The sequence below is a fragment of the Xenopus laevis genome, chromosome 7L (genome assembly GCF_017654675.1).
Source record: "Xenopus laevis strain J_2021 chromosome 7L, Xenopus_laevis_v10.1, whole genome shotgun sequence".
NCBI lineage: Eukaryota > Metazoa > Chordata > Amphibia > Anura > Pipidae > Xenopus > Xenopus laevis.
In genome coordinates this window covers 47,739,456-47,756,502 of record NC_054383.1, presented here as the reverse complement: position 1 = coordinate 47,756,502, position 17,047 = coordinate 47,739,456, and the positions used below count along the sequence as shown (strand labels likewise).

Here is a 17,047-nt window from a genome sequence, read left to right as displayed (position 1 = left end):
CTTATATTCCCCATAGATCCTACTACTAAATGTTGCAATATTGTAGCAGAATGTGCATCGGGATCACTGAGCTGCCAGACTGAAACACCAGAGATAGGAATATTAAACTTAGATTTTGGAAAAACTGTAAAAAATAAAAAATGGGAAGTGATTGAAAAAAGTCATTATTTCTGGTGAACATTCTGAAAACTAACTCAACTGAAAAGGTGTTTGGAAAGTAAACAACCCCTTGGGGGGGGGGGGCAGAGAAAGTGATCATAGCAGGGCTTGCTCTTAAACACCCCTGGAGTACATGTATAATGAATATTGCTCAGCTGCTGTGCAATTGCTGTTGTGCAAATGGTGTGAAAATAGTATTTGTGGGTGCCAGAATGTAGAGGGCTTAGTGGGTTCTTATTCATGTGCATCAGGTAATGAAAATTTGTTATACTGCACAATGGCGCCTAGTTACTTGACTAGAAAATCATAGTTAATAATAATAATAGTGTTGTGCAATCTTCTTAAATCTCTGTTGGTTTTCTACTGATATTAAGTATTTTTAAGCTGCAAAATATTTGCATATTAACATATGTTAATTATCACCGAATTCAGGTCTCAAATTTTAGCATCTGCATAATCACATTGGGTTTTTAAATCCTATATAACAATCCAAATCATTACCCCTTGAACAGTGCATTCTGTGTAGGCAGCAAGTACAAATCCTTCTTAAAGGAAATACTCAATATGCATTCTGGGCATGGTTTCATATCACAACCTTTGCTTTTAAATATAGGTACAAATTGAAATATTTTCAGAATTTTATAAAGCTTTTTATGCAGCTTATGTTTAATCTAATTACAGTAGGTTAGGGTAAACTTTTCCCCATACACTATTTGCTTTCTCATAAATATTATTATTTTAAGCCTCCTCCTGACCAGGAAGTGACCAGCACCAATTCCTCCTCCAGCACTGATGAAATATATCAGTCTTTACTATATCCATATATACAAATATGGTACTAAATCATTTTGTATGACAGGCAACTTTTTTATTTATGAACTAATAATTATTAAATAAAATGTTCAAAATATACTGTTGCACACAATATTTATCATTTATCCTATAATCTATATGTTAAATTTATGACCAACATAGTTAATAGCTGCTATACATTTTATTTAGATAACGCACCAAATATCTTAAATAAAACAGAGAGTCCCTGCAGGCTTATGGCTTTACTAAAACATTTTAGCATTACTTATGAATTCACTTACTCTGGAGATGGTCAAGGGCATGTTAAAGTCTTTTCCTCCTTGCAGACGGAATCCCCACGGTCCAGGTCCAGGGAGAGAAACATTGTAAGCCATTTTTACTGACTTTTAGCACAGCCACTCAAAGGCTCTGTGAAAATGAGAGAAAATAAAATGTTTCACAGAGGTCAACTGGCAAATGAAAAATGAGGGAGATTCAAGAAAACAAAGAAAACTACTTGGTTCACACAAATATATGGTAATTGTAGCCTTGCCTGTTCAGACAGCTTGAAGTGCCACCTAAGAATAGACGGGAGGTATAATGCAGATACAGATATCCCAGCTGAGCTGGGTCCATAAAAGGTATGTAACCAAATACCTCCCAGGAAAGGATTCTGTGACTCAGAGATCTATTATTGCCTCATACCAGTCAAAAGGATCTTTCTAACATACTTGTATTCCTCTTTTTCTTCTCAACAAATTAGACAAAGAATTTAAATTTGCATGCAGCAAATCATTATTTTGACATTTAAAAAGTTGGTGAATTCCCAGAGCACCGTTGAAATGTTTTACTAGACTGGAAAAAGGCAACTCTAAAATGCATTGACTGAGACATTGCAGAATGGATGGAGATTGAAAGTCCATACCTTAAGTCAGCTAAAAAGAATTTAAACCTTTAATAAACCCAATAGGATTGTTTTGCCACCAATGTGGATTCATGCAGCTTAGTTGGGATCAAGTACAAGGTACTTTTTTTTATTATCATGGAGGAAAAGCAAATGCTTTGAAAAATGAGAATTATTTAGAATATACAGAATGGGATATATCCTTCCCCTAATTTGAAACTTTTTGGATAACAGGTTTCCAGAAAAGAAATTCATACCTATTCTTGTAAAGACCGTTTGCAAGTCTTTTCACGTGTAACTGAAATAAACTACAATATGAGTATACTGTATACACTATAGCAGGTGTCCCCAACCTTTTTTTACCCGGGAGCCACATTCAAATGTAAAAAGAGTTGGAGAGCAACACAAGCATAAAATAGTCCCTTGGGTGCCAAAATAAGGGCTGTGATTGGCTATTTGGTTGCCCCTATGTGGACTGGCAGCCTACAAGAGGCTCTACTTGGTACTATACTTAGTTTTTATGCAATTAAAACTTGCTTCCAAGGCTGGAATTCAAAAATAAGCATCTACTCTGAGGACCCAGAGAGCAACATCCAAGGGGTTGGAGAGCAACATGTTGCTCGCGAGGTACTGGTTGGAGATCACTGCACTATAGAAACAGTAACTGTAGCTAATACTATTTGTTCTGTAATGCAGATGTAGTTAAACAAGACACTGTCTGAATACTTATAGACAATTATCAACATCAGCATTCTTCAAGAACTTTTTTATAGGTTGCTTTAAAAGTGACATTCACAACCAAAAAAATGTAGTATCAACTAGTCAGTAAAATATTTTTACAGTTGGTCATTTTTGTTTTTCCTCCCGATTTCTTTTGCATACCATTATGGTTTCTGTCTTCTTTCAGATGAAGTGCCCCTGGTTGCTAGGATCTTTCCTCCTGGAAACCTATTGTAATTCTTCATGGAGGAATTTCAGTAGCAACCGTTACATTCTAGCATACAGGAAAAAATTTTTTTTCTTTATGGTGAGGAGTCTCAATATACTGTCAGGATCATAACCAGTGTCCTGGACCAAAAATAATTATTAGATGTACTGCTGCATGAATATGTCTGCAGCTGATTTTTTTTTTTAAACCAAGAATTCCCGTATAATAGTAAAAACTGCAATTTGCCCATGATTTTCCAAGATGTAACAATCCAGTCACTAATTAACATCAACTTTGTATTATAACACTCAAGTTGAGGTACCATTATGTGCAAAAATATGTGGCGGGTTATCATAATGAGCCCTAATATTGTTTTCATCTTTGTTGCATTTAATGGTTAAATGCACTTTGCCTCAGCCTTTTCTCACCATAGACCCAATCATACCAGATTATACCGTGACTTAAGGTTGCGATGCATTGAAAGATGTGCTTGTTCGGGGAGTTGCCACAAGAGTGTATATTTCCCTGATATTTTCATAGCTTTTCCCCGATATGCATAACTTAACGAGGATACAGGCCATAGTGGTATGGACTGCATCAATGGGCCTATGTGGTCCTTTGCCCATTGTGATTTCAAAACTGCCCAATCGACATCTGTTCAATTTTCAGGCAGATATTGGTCAAGTAGGCCCATTTGAGGGCAAATAAGCAGCACAGCTTTCATTGACTATGTATAACTACCTTTAAGCTTTGCACATACAAATAGAACTGGCAGATCACCGTCCAGTTGGCTACACACACTGGCAGCTAAACAGGCCAACATGCTCTACTCTGATTGCTTTCCCTTCCTTCAAGGTAACACAGTCATTAATAAAATAGATTTGCCAAAATGTCAGATTGGAATCTGCAGGGTTTAGGGAAGAATTTGAATATGGAGTATGAGCGGATGTAGGTCAATTTCTTTTAAAATTGGCCAAAATTATCTGTCTGTGGGAATTCAGCTCATCTCTTGTCTGGCAAACCAGACTGGGTACACACAGTAGTTAAGTGCATGGGTCATAGATGGCTATACCAAAATAGTAAGGAAAAAATAAACCAGTAAACAAAAGGTTTCTGTGGTCTGACTTGTCCCTGCCCCCCCCAAAAAAGGACAGCTGACACAGCATAGTTACTTAAAGTCCCTGTTTCCAGGAAGAGTACCTATTTTTGACTCTCTCTAGCAAATGGAGTAGAAGTTACTGGTCTTGACAGTTTAATATCTTCATGCCCCTAAAGATGAAGATGATTATCCGTTTGGAACACATACTGCATATTAGTTAGGAAACACAACATGCCCTCAATATCTCTGAGTCTCCCAATAGCCACTGAATGTGCTACCTCCATTGTTACACGCACCAATCTTTGTTCCATTGTTACTCATTTATGGCTCTTCCAGGAAATTGCAGTTGGTTCCAACTGCCAGTGTCTTTTCACATGCAGTAAGCTACAGTTGATCAAAATGGGTGGTTACATGCCAATAAAACTGCAAGTAGCCCATCCCCTCACTTGACATGTTTTAAATGGTAGATGTATGGTAGGCACTACTCCATGTTAGATAAAATTTCATGTGACTCTCAATAGCAAATTCTCCCTGGTTATATGTTGCAAAATGTGGCCACATTTTAGAACCTTATTAGAACCAATACAAATTTTTGTGTATTTTAACAGAAGAGCACAGAGACAAACAAGGGATTCCTGGTTCTCTTTTTGGCAGTCCTAGCCATGTTTTTACTAACCTTATAACAATATATTTTGTTACTAAAATAAAAACTGAAATAATATTTGAGAAAAGAGCTATTAAACAATGAACAACAATACAATCTAAAAAAATACAATTCTGCAAAGGTCAGATAATAGTGGCGCAGTTCTGTATGATTGATTATACTCATTGTTCATTTGGATGTGTAGTTTCCATAAAGCTGACTGCTTATTCTAAACTCTATAATTAATGGTACACATCTCCTTCATGTATACAGTCTCTGCAGTTATCATAGAAGAATGTGCTTTTTGTTTGCCTCTGTCCTCCCTAAGCATGTATTTTTAATGCCAACCACGTCCATTTTATCACCAAATCTGCTATGTGATATAAAAGAACATGTATAATAAACATAACAGAACAGCTTCTAACTTGGCTTTCTAAAAAGAGTTACAAACAAGTGCTAAAATATGACTTAATGGTAGACAAGGGGAGGGAGTTCTATGGCTTTCCAGCTGTTGTGGAGTGGTTGCTATACAGAGAACAGAAGGTTTGTCAACCATTTTATAGTAATAGTTATTACATCAGTAAAATGCATTTTAGAGATACTCAATTAAACAGTGAAACAGGGAAGTGTAACTACTGAACTATGAAGGCAGCAGGTCTGGTTGCTGCCATTAAAATAAAATAATTTTTTTGCCTGCAAATAAAATGTCATTTTTAGTCAAGTAGTGCTAGAAAATGCTGCATTTATGTTTTGTGCATAGGGCAATGTATTTCCTCATAGTCAAAGTCGCATAGCTTAGTTGCTGTGAAAACCCATCAGTCCTATCATGCTTTATGACTGAGATTCTAGTTTAAATCAGTGGGTGACTTCCCAGCAGAGATTAAATGCCAGAATTGGGCAGGGATCTTGCTGGCAGTAAACCCCTGGGATGTCCATTCTGATCTCACAAGAATTCTAAATGTGATAGGGGGTACCCAAACTATGTGTGATTTGTCTAGTCAGTCTACACTTCAGGCTTATTTTAGCGATTACAGACTGGGGTCTCACCAATGATGCAAGCTTGTTGCTGGAGGAATGTTCACTGTAGCATACACACTCAAGTGTTGCTCCCTTAGGAGTCCAATTATCACTTGGCTAAAACATGCTGATAAAACATGAAAGTATTTTTGCAAATGGTAATTTTTATATAGAATTATATGGAGTTATATTTTAGTATTCATAAAAAGGAGTGGAAAAATGACTTCCCCAATATATCTCATCTGATTTTATAAATTTTTACTCAACAGCCTTGGTCACTTCACCTTTATGGAAATCTCAAAAATGGTTTAGTTTATGCACTGGAACTTGGTAAGAACTTGGGGCAGCCAAGAGATTTCCTTACTGGGAGGCATGTAGGAGTAGGGGTTCCAAGTCTCAAGTGTCTGAAGGACACCCCCAAAAAAATTAATATACATACATATTTAAAGCAAGGTATGGGACCTGTTATGCAGAATGCTGGGGATCTGGGGGTTTTTTTAGATAAATGATCTTTTTGTAATCTAGATTGTCATACTTTTAAGTATACACAAAAAAATCATTTAAACATTAAATAAATTTAATAGAATTGTTTTGCCTCCAAAATGATTACTTATATATCTTAGCTGGGATCAAATACATAGTACTGTTATACTGTAATATTACAGAGCAAAAGAAAATATATTTTAACATTTCTAATTATTTATAGGATCAACACAAGGTTGCAAACTGCAGGGGTATGAATTTGGTCGAGCGGTGTTAGATGGGATGGTCAAGAGAGCATTGTAAAGGAGTATTTAGAGGAGGACTAAAAGGTAGGTTAAAGTGTAAAGACAACAGGAAGGAAGAAGGGTGGGGATGTTTCTTTAGAAGCTTAGGGCTGTTTTTAGGTCCAGTGCCACCCTAGGCACTGAAACTTACAGCTCCCGTAATGTAATAATGTGACATGTGACTTACAGGCACACATCACTTTCACCCTGCTATACTCTGAGGCCTACATTTTAAAAATGTATTCAGTTATATAGCCTATAAATATAGTGGACGAAGTACTCCTTGTTATAAAATATAAGGATAATATAAGTCACCAAGGTCATGGAACTCCGAGGCCTTTTCTAAAATCCTCATATTTTCCAACAAGGGGTACTTCATTTGTTATAATACACAAGTTTTAGTGAGTCAGGTGACAAAAATTACATCACTACTCCCCATTTATAACTGATAAACTGAAATGAGTCACCGTTTATAAGGATATAATTTACAAGATATTCATGGCTTTTGTGTAATATATATATTTATACATATATATATATCTATATATACCCCTGTGAGGAGTGTGAGAGAGGAATATTACTTCATATTTTATGAGACACCAGATACCTGGCTCTTTTTGCAGGGAAAACAGAGTGTACAACAGTTTTTCACAAAAATCTGTGTATAACTGGTGCATTTGTTTCCATGTTCCCAGTCCAGCAATTCCATTCTTTTTGCACAGCAGATTAATTTACCTGAAAACATGACCTGTTCATATAACAGGACTCACACAGCCACTCATAGGGGCAGATTTATCAAGGGTCGAAGTGAATTTGAGGGAATTTTCGAAGAAAAAAAATTTTAAGTAATTTTTTGGATACTTCGACCATCGAATAGGATACTATGACTTCAAATTTACTTCGACTTCGATTCGAAGTAAAAATCGTTCGACTATTCGACCATTTGATAATCTAAGTACTTCAACTTCAATACTTCGCCAACTTAAAGCTGCCAAAGTGCTATGTTAGCCTATGGGGACCTGCCAGAGCATATTTCGACGTTTTTGGGTTTCGAAGGAAAATCGTACGATCGTATGATAAAATCGCTCGGAGTACGATCGTTAGACGCACTACGATCAGATTGTATACAATGAATACAATCCGAATGTCGGAGGATTCTTTTCGATGGTCGAATTTCAAAGTATTTTCCACTTCGAAATTCGACCCTTGATAAATCTGCCCCATAGTGTACATACAAATGTACATTCCATATGATTGTTCTCCTCACTGAAATAATCCTGCGCAATGTACAGTACGGCTTTGCTTTATAATTGCATTATTCTGAAGAGAGAACAAAGTTTGGTGTTAGCAGGTACCTGGGTGGAATTACTCTGCTAAGCTGTGACACACAATCAACATGGTTAATGAAATTGGAGAACAATGAAGAAACATAAACCGGGTAGTTTACAGTATGCAGGATTTTGTATGTAGCATGGGAACCTTTAAAAAGCACATTCAGGCTGAAGTATCCGAAAAATGTACGACAATAAATACCATTGCCAGCCTGCGAGAGGAGACTCCAAAGCTATACTGTACATCACTCTGCATTTCCTAATCACACAATGGGTATCATATTCTCTTCTGAAATCTTAAGTCCATCATTTTTCAATAGAAACATTTGTGTAAAATAAGTATAATCAGGTCTGTTGTTCTACATGACTTTGTTTATGAGATCCAGTCTAAATTCTCAGAGGACAAGTAAGGGAGCTCTGTGCGGCAGGTGTTCCTGTAGTCAATCTTACAGCTAAATATTTATTGCTGAAACACACTGAAAAGGAATCAGACAGGCAGAAACACTTCATATAGCATTCTCATGGTATCCAGAGCAGCTGCTCATACTGTCAGTCCAACAGTGAATCTGACTAGTTGATGCCAGTAAAACATTCAATGGCCTGTTTTAGGACAAGGAAATGATAGAGGATATATATATATACATACATATATATATATATATATATATATATATATATATATATATATATATATATATATATATATATATATATATACACATATGTGTGTGTGTGACTGTGTGTTTTGTATATTTGTATAAATTTGTATGTCTATAATTGGTATATTTGCTTTATCACGGAAACGACAGCATCTGAGTTTGTGCCAGCATGGTTTTATGCGTAATAGATCTTGCCAGACTAACTTAATTTCTTTTTTATGAGAATGTAAGTAGAGACCTCGATTCTGGGATGGCAGTGGATGTGATTTACTTAGACTTTGCTAAAGCATTTGATACAGTGCCACACAAAAGGTTACTGGTTAAATTAAGGAATGTTGGCCTGGAACATAGTATTTGTACCTGGATAGAGAACTGGCTAAAATATAGACTACAAAGAGTGGTGGTAAATGGAACATTTTCTAATTGGACCAGTGTTGTTAGTGGAGTACCGCAGGGCTCTGTACTAGGTCCCTTGCTTTTCAACTTGTTTATTAATGACCTGGAGGTGGGCATTGAAAGTACTGTTTCTATTTTTGCAGATGATACTAAATTGTGCAGAACTATAGGTTCCATGCAGGATGCTGCCACTTTGCAGAGTGATTTGTCTAAACTGGAAAACTGGGCAGCAAACTGGAAAATGAGGTTCAATGTTGATAAATGCAAGGTTATGCACTTTGGCAAAAATAATATAAATGCAAGTTATACACTAAATGGCAGTGTGTTGGGAGTTTCCTTAAATGAGAAGGATCTAGGGGGTCTTTGTAGATAACACGTTGTCTAATTCTGGGCAGTGTCATTCTGTGGCTACTAAAGCAAATAAAGTTCTGTCTTGCATAAAAAAGGGCATTAACTCAAGGGATGAAAACATAATTATGCCTCTTTATAGGTCCCTGGTAAGGCCTCATCTGGAGTATGCAGTTCAGTTTTGGACTCCAGTCCTTAAGAGGGATATAAATGAGCTGGAGAGAGTGCAGAGACGTGCAACTAAATTGGTTAGAGGGACGGAAGACTTAAATTATGAGGGTAGACTGTCAAGGTTGGGGTTGCTTTCTCTGGAAAAAAGGCGCTTGCGAGGGGACATGATTACACTTTACAAGTACATTAGAGGACATTATAGACAAATGGCAGGGGACCTTTTTACCCATAAAGTGGATCACCGTACCAGAGGCCACCCCTTTAGACTAGAAGAAAAGGACTTTCATTTGAAGCAACGTAGGGGGTTCTTCACAGTCAGGACAGTGAGCTTGTGGAATGCACTGCTGGGTGATGTTGTGATGGCTGATTCAGTTAATGCCTTTAAGAATGGCTTGGATGATTTTTTGGACAGACATAATATCAAAGACTATTGTGATACTAAGCTCTATAGTTAGTATAGGTATGGGTATATAGAATTTAATTAAAAGGAGGGATGGGTGTATGTATGGATGCTGGGTTTTCATTTGGAGGGGTTGAAATTGATGGACTTTGTCTTTTTTCAACCCAATTTAACTATGTAACTATCTGGTCAAACTGTTAATTTGGCTCAGTCCTGAATAATTCACAAATTATTTAGGTTAATATTAAAAAAAAAATCTTAATTTGATTATGAATATGAGTACAATAGGCCCAAATCTAATATTTTATTTAGTCTAAGACCTAATGCTTTGCCTTAGGCAGGAAACTAAGATGAAACCCAAGGGTTAGTGAAATTCTAAATCATGGGCCAGATTCAGCATCTAGTGTTTGTCTTATGTGACACAACCAAAGCATGAAACTTTTACATTTTATACAGTTACAAGCAGTTAAATTACATAGATTCAGACATTAGGTGGCGTTGCTTTAAATGTCACCTTTTGTTAATCTTGACTTTTATCAGAAGAAAACACCATGAAACATCTTTATACGTTATCCTGTCCAATAGTTATATTAGCAGAGACATTATGGGGCTAATTCATTTATAGGCAACCAAAAAGATGTCACTGATTTATACAAGATGATAGCAAATACATTAAGGACAAGGGTCATTCAAACTGTACTCAGAGCTGACTTGTGTAAAATCTGCTTCTTTATTTTTTTAAATTATGTGAATTCTTAATTCATAGATGTCATATTTATATTCATTGGCACAGTATGACTTAACATGATTAATGCTCCACGCAACTTTGGTCAATACATTATATGTTTATCCATAAACCATTCCATTTTTATTTCATGATATTGTTTGATATTTATTAATGGGCAGGTCAGCAGATTAACAAAAAGAATGCTATAAATCCAGCTCTGCAAAATATGTTGGCTCTCTCAATATACATGTTAATAAAAATAATAACTCACTTGGTTGTGTTGTAACAAAGAATTGTATACTACAGCTGCAAGATGTTAACTGAAAACGATATACATAGGAAGCCAGGGACACCAACAATCGATTACAAAAAATTATAATTTATAAAAGGGCCAAAAAGAAACAAAACACAAGTTGTTGTGAATTTACTGCAGAAACAGTGTCTGTGCTGTCTGATTAGAGAGCCTTGCAAAAAAACACAGCTGATCTCCTGTGATTAGTGAACAAATGGTGTGCTGTAAGCCCCAGCTGGCACGACCAATATCCTAGCAAGCACAGGCACAATCCAAACAACACGAGGCTCTCTGAGAATGCTAAAAGGAATAGAATATGTTAAGAGTCTGGTCAACTGCAAAAGTTAGAGGAAAGTGTTCTACGGCTTTGGAAGTAGTGTTAGTTCTGGATGACAGATGGCAAAGCGTTAGATTCTACCTGGGAGCTGTTCTGCAGATCCCCACTGGTGCTCTTGTGGTTTAACAGTTGCTACATAAGCACATTTATCTGATGCCTGCATCCACTGTGACGTCACTTAAATGGAGAGGGAGAAGGGAGGGGGGAGTTCTTAAGGTGGACTGTTTCTGTTATCTCATACAAAATAAAACATTGGATTTGACACAGTCAGTCAACTGAGAGGCTAAAGTTAATGTTTTAGACTGTAAACTCTTTTTGAGCAGGGCCCTCTTTACCTCTTGTATCAGTAATTGGTTGTTGTATATTTATAGGTAATCTGTATGTACGCATTTATTGTACAACTCAACAGTGTCGGACAGGGACACCAGGGGCCCACCCAAAGATCTTAGACTAGGGGCCCACCAAAAGACCTTAGATCAGGGGCCCACTCTCAGTACTATTATAATTCCTCTCCTCACACAACCTCTATTCTGCTAGTCTCTTTACTTTACATACTATAATCTCTTATTCAATCTATTTAGTCTCTTTGTTCTCATAGAAATAGGGAATGGCCATGAAATAGGCCAATTGTTTTGAAGCAGGAGGGCCCACTGACACCTGGGCCCATCGGGAGTTTTCCTGGTATCCCTGTATAGTATATGTTGGTGCATTATAAATATTATAAATAAAAATAAGACAAAGACATAGATATACACTGGTAACCCCTTCAATTTTCAAATCAGCATATGACGCTACAAGTAACAACAAGTAAAAAAGATGCAAATTAAAATGAAAAATAGTATTTGTGTTCTTATTCTAAATAACGTTGCCATTATGCCACTAAGCTTTAAAGGGCACCCGTCACCCAAAAAATTATTCAAAATCCTATTTTATCACATTAGTCAAGCAAAATGAACTTTAATTACACAATATAAATTATTTGAATCTTGTTTCCTTCAGTCTGGGAATTCATAATTATAGCAAGCAGGCAGGAGCCATCTCAGAATCTTGTTTGTGCACTAGAATGGGGGACTCAATGTCCATCCCCATGCCCTGGCTACACAATTAAACTGTGAAGAGAACGGGGGAATGTGTGGAGAGCAGCGACATCTAGGAAGTGCCTAAGGCATAGAGGAGGGGCAGACAATATAGAGAATTTTAAATGAGTTTACAACAGCTATGAATGCTTTAATAAAAAATAGAAATTGGATTTCCTGTTTAATTTGAAAAGGACTTTTATTATACAGATTTTTGTGTCTGGGTGACTTTAACTGTGGGCTATGCATAATTAGAGAGGGGTATGGGAATTATAGCATTACCTATATATTAACTAGATACATAATAATTTAGTTCCAGTGTGTAGCCATAGCTGAAAGAGCCGGAATTTGCTAACTTAGGGTAGCTATATTATATTGATGCTATATACTGTATATAGGTGGTGTTTACACTTCACACTTGTGCAAATTGCACTTGTCTCAAAAGTCAGCCCTGTATAGGTGGGAGGGAGTGGGAGGCATATGGATGACCCCCTCCTGCCCCCTACTGTCCTGTAACTTACAAGTCAGATGCAAGTTCGGAAGCAGCAGGAGGCGCAGACTGCAATAGGCGCTCTATACTTAATGCCTGCCCAGTGGCAGCTGGTAAGGACAGGGCTCGTCTGCACCTCCTGACACTGTGCTCTGCTCCTGCCATCAGATTTTCAATTCTTCGAGAGGAGCAAAATACAGTGTTTTCCTGTGCACAAGGGCTTGTTAGATGAACTACAATCTAAAGGGGCACAGAAGGCAAAATCTTATTCAAAAAGTGTTAAACGTGTTTAAATTGAGCCATGTCATAGAAGGCACATAGTTTGTTACTGGTCTAGTCATCCATAGCAACCATGAGTTATGCAACTGCAATTACTGATACCTGGTGGGATGAAATGTGTCTGAATTTAGATGGCTATACACTGTTTAGGAGGGACAGAGGAATTAAAAAGGAGGTAAAAAATGTTCAAAGGACCAAGGCCGGCTGGAAATCTGTATAGTTTGGCATTTGAAAATTGTGCCCATGCCCAATTGAGTACTGTGGTGGTCTGCACCAATTCTCCTAATCCCAGCGTGGGTTACCATTCTGGAGAATACACAAAGAGCCTGTGACACTTATTCAACAAGTACTTGTACGTCATAGACTATGGATGCCATACATACTGATCCTGTGCCCCAGCATGACCAGAGTGCACATGGGGATGCATTTTTCAACTTTAAAGGGATACTGTCATGGGAAAACATGTTTTTTTTCAAAACAAATAGTGCTGCTTCAGCAGACTTCTGCACTGAAATAAATTTTTTAAAAGAGCAAACAGTTTTCTTTATATTTAATTTTGACATGCCACTCGCCTGCACATGCACTTAATGGGGGAATTAGCGTTTGGTAGGCAGGTAAGTAAAGGATTTTGAGCTTAGAGGGACACCAAGGCTTCGGACAAAACAGTTTTATTAAGCACTGGGCATTCCCAACAAAGGGCTACAGAAAATGTTCAGGGTACCTGCTAATCAGTGCTTTATTGTGAGTCCACTGGCACACTTGAAAAAGGGCCTTTTGCTGCCCGAAACATGTCGTGTGGACGCACAATAAAGACCTGATTAGCAGGTATTCTGCTGTTTGCCTTTGATTTCCATATCCCATGATTGAATTATTCAGGGGGTTTCCCTCCCTGTGGGCTCTCACCGTCAAGGGAAACTCTCACCCTCTGGAACTTCAGAGTATTCACTCAACCCTGCTGGCTTCCCCTCCTGAGGCTCAGGCTCACTAGCCTCTGCCAGTTCTTTCTCCCCTTCAGGGATTTAGGCTCACCAGCCTCTGCAAGACCCCTCCTGCCTGGCACTGTCTCTCCCAGCAGCACCCACTTCCCTCCATTCTAGGAGGTATCCAGAGAGCTCTGAGGTGTGGAAACACAGACATTTTACCTTTCATAGGTAGCTCCTCTCTCAGCTACCACTTGATAACCTGGCTGAGAGGCAAAATTAACCCTACCTGTGCTGAGTATCACTCTGCAACCCATAGCATGCAACTTAAATCTTTTTAGGGCACTTTCCTGCAAGACAGTGGTGTTTCCCAGACACCCTGTCACTATATATATATATATATATATATATATATATATATATATATATATATATATATATATATATATATATATATATATATATATATATATATATATAAAATAAAGCTATATATATATATAGTAGTTATATATTTAAAATAAACTACTCCTATGGGACTTGGCCATGCATTATCAGCTTACATGTCTGGTATATCAACAACATCATGGTATAATTTTTCTGGACATAGTGACTGTACATATCATTATATAATGATAATGATGATGATGATGTATACTCACAAGAATAGACTAGAGTAGACACAGAACCTCAGTTCATATTTCTCATTTCAAGGGAAAGTAAATCAAATCTGTTTATAATAGCAATTTATAATAATGATGTGAGTACCTTTATTAGGGCTCTTACTCACGCGCGTTTTTACCTGCGCTCCCCTGCGTTCCGTTTTTCAGCGTTCAGCCGCAAGGGAGCGCAGGAATAGACGCATTTCATTATTTCAAATGGGGCTGTACTCACACAGGCGCGTGTAGGCGCCGAACGCAGGAAAAATGCAGCATCTTGCGTCGCCGAAAAATGGAACGCAGGGGAGCGCAGGTAAAAGCGCGCGTGAGTAAGAGCCCTTAATGTTGTGTTGCTACCAGGGGAATTGACCAGAATATCACTGTATTTAAATATTTTGGGCTGCTAATTTAAGAAAACTGAATTTAGAATGTTTAGTAGATTAATGCAGGGCTGTTATGCAACTGTATACTTGAGTCCTCCTATAACTAGTGAAGAGGACACTTTGTAATTACCACTGGAGCCCAAATATAAGCCTGGGAGATAAGGTAGAGGGCACAGGAAATCCTGCCTAAAAATTACAGAAGCCTTTAAGTATGTGGCCCCTTTACATAGCCATTGTTTTTCGATGGGTTCAGTGTCCCACATCTACTGGAAAGAGTCAGAATATGAAGGTAAATAATTAAAAAACTAAATAAATAATGAAGACCAATTGAAATGTTGCTTAGAATTAGCCATTCATTACATACTAAACATTTAATTAAAAGTAAACCACTTCTTTAAGTGCAATGTCTTACATCCTGGTTGAACTGCAAAATAGCCTATTTTTACTATGTTTAGCTTTAGAGGGCCACAACATATTCAGGATTAAACAATACAAATCATTGATGCAATGGCAAGAATGACTGGCAATGAAACAAGGGAAAGTTAGAATCTACCAAGAAAGAAACTCCTTAATAGTTTTTCCCATTATATAAAATAATAATTTCAGTTGACCTGACAAGTGTAGCTGGGACTCCACAAAACAATAGGATAGTTGATCAAATAAAAATGGAAGCATATGGGCAGTTAAATGTGTGGCTAATATTCTACCAGATATAGAAAGCTACTAGCCCAGGCAATAGGTATCCCAAAAGACTGAATGGCAGCATTCAATTTTAGTTCTTATGGTTATTATGTATTACATTTTTTGTCCAATAACCAATAGAGATGTCTTCCCACTGTGCTTTATACATTAGTGTGTAAATCAGGGTGTTAGATATAAAAAGTTAACTATTTTATCAGGTCATGTTCTGTGAAAATACCATGAGATTTCATTATATTTGTTGTATGTTGCATGAAGGTAATTAGAGACAATCTGCGCCTCTGACATTCTTAATTATTTTTTAAACCAGTCAACCAAAAACATCTGTGAAGGATTTAATGCACTACTTACATTGGTATTCCCAGGTTTCATTTCCTTCCAAAACTACGGTTCTAAATATGGTATTCTGTACAGAATATACAACACTTTCACTCAGTAATAGAGCAAAAGTATTTGTTCATAGTGGACCAATACTGTGTATCATTAACATTCAGAATTACATTTTTACTGTCAACTACATACAGTTAACACAGCAAATCGGAAGAGTCTTGCTTTCCTACTGACCAGTTAATTTTGAGTATGACTCAAATGTGGTTCGATAAAAAACAACAAAGTTAATACTAGAGGAAAAATCTAAAAAACATTTTTTTTTCTTTTTGAAAATTGAATTGTTGTGGAAAAGATTTTACACATTTGTAAAGTTGCCCCATAGACTTCCACTTCTTTGAAGGTGTTATTTTATTCTTACCAACTTTACAAATATGTTTCCTGGTAGAATGTTAGGTCAATTTTCATAAATGAACAGAATGATTAAAGGAAAACTATACCCCCAAAATGAATACTTAAGCAACAGATAGTTTATATCAAATTGAATGACATATTAAAGAATCTTACCAAACTGGAATATATATTTACATAAATATTGCCCTTTTACATCTCTTGCCTTGAACCACCATTTCGTGACTCTATCTGTGCTGCCTCAGAGATAACCTGACCAGAAATACTACAACACTAACTGTAACAGGAAGAAGTGAGGAAGCAAAAGGCAGAACTCTGTCTGTTAATTGGCTCATGTGACCTTACATGTGGTTTGTATGTGTGCACAGTGAATCTTACGATCTCAGGGGGCGGCCCTTATTTTTTAAAATGGCAATTTTCTATTTATGATTACCCAATGGCACATACTACTAAAAAAGTATATTATTATGATAATGGTTCATTTACATGAAGCAGGGTTTTACACATGAGCTGTTTTACTCAGTATCTTTTAATAGAGACCTACATTGTTTGGGGGGTATAGTTTTCCTTTAACATAGTATTGTACAGCGCAGATATATAAATTTATTTATGCATTTGCACTGTTTATATTCGCAGCATAGTAGACCAGGATAAACCAGACTACAGTTCAGCAGCACCCTATGGAAAGCGATATATAGAACGCCATACACTGATCATTCAATCAGAATGGTAGACCATTGTAGGAGGAGATCCAATTTGAACAAAGCAGTCATCGACCTCCTTTCTCTTTAATAATAAAACATTACTTTGTACTTAAGCCTTATTGGAAGCAA

The 17,047-nt window shown here is 37.0% G+C and overlaps 1 protein-coding gene across 20 annotated transcripts in view; it reads right to left on the bottom strand.

Moving 5' to 3' along the window:
- The window catches only part of LOC108696280 (LIM domain-binding protein 3), a 119,476-nt gene extending 108,339 nt beyond the window's left edge, over nt 1–11,137 (bottom strand). For 5 of the 20 annotated variants that reach the window (XM_041568913.1, XM_041568917.1, XM_018225511.2 and 2 more), the window contains exon 1: nt 1,254–1,481. In XM_041568913.1, coding sequence (XP_041424847.1) covers nt 1,254–1,346 — 93 coding nt within the window. In that variant the 5' untranslated portion in view covers nt 1,347–1,481. Of the gene's footprint in view, nt 1–1,253; nt 1,482–1,504; nt 1,573–11,051 lie in introns of those variants that run through there. The other 15 variants (XM_041568918.1, XM_041568920.1, XM_041568923.1 and 12 more) reach the window with 6 other exon arrangements.
- Between the last annotated feature and the right edge of the window lie 5,910 nt (nt 11,138–17,047).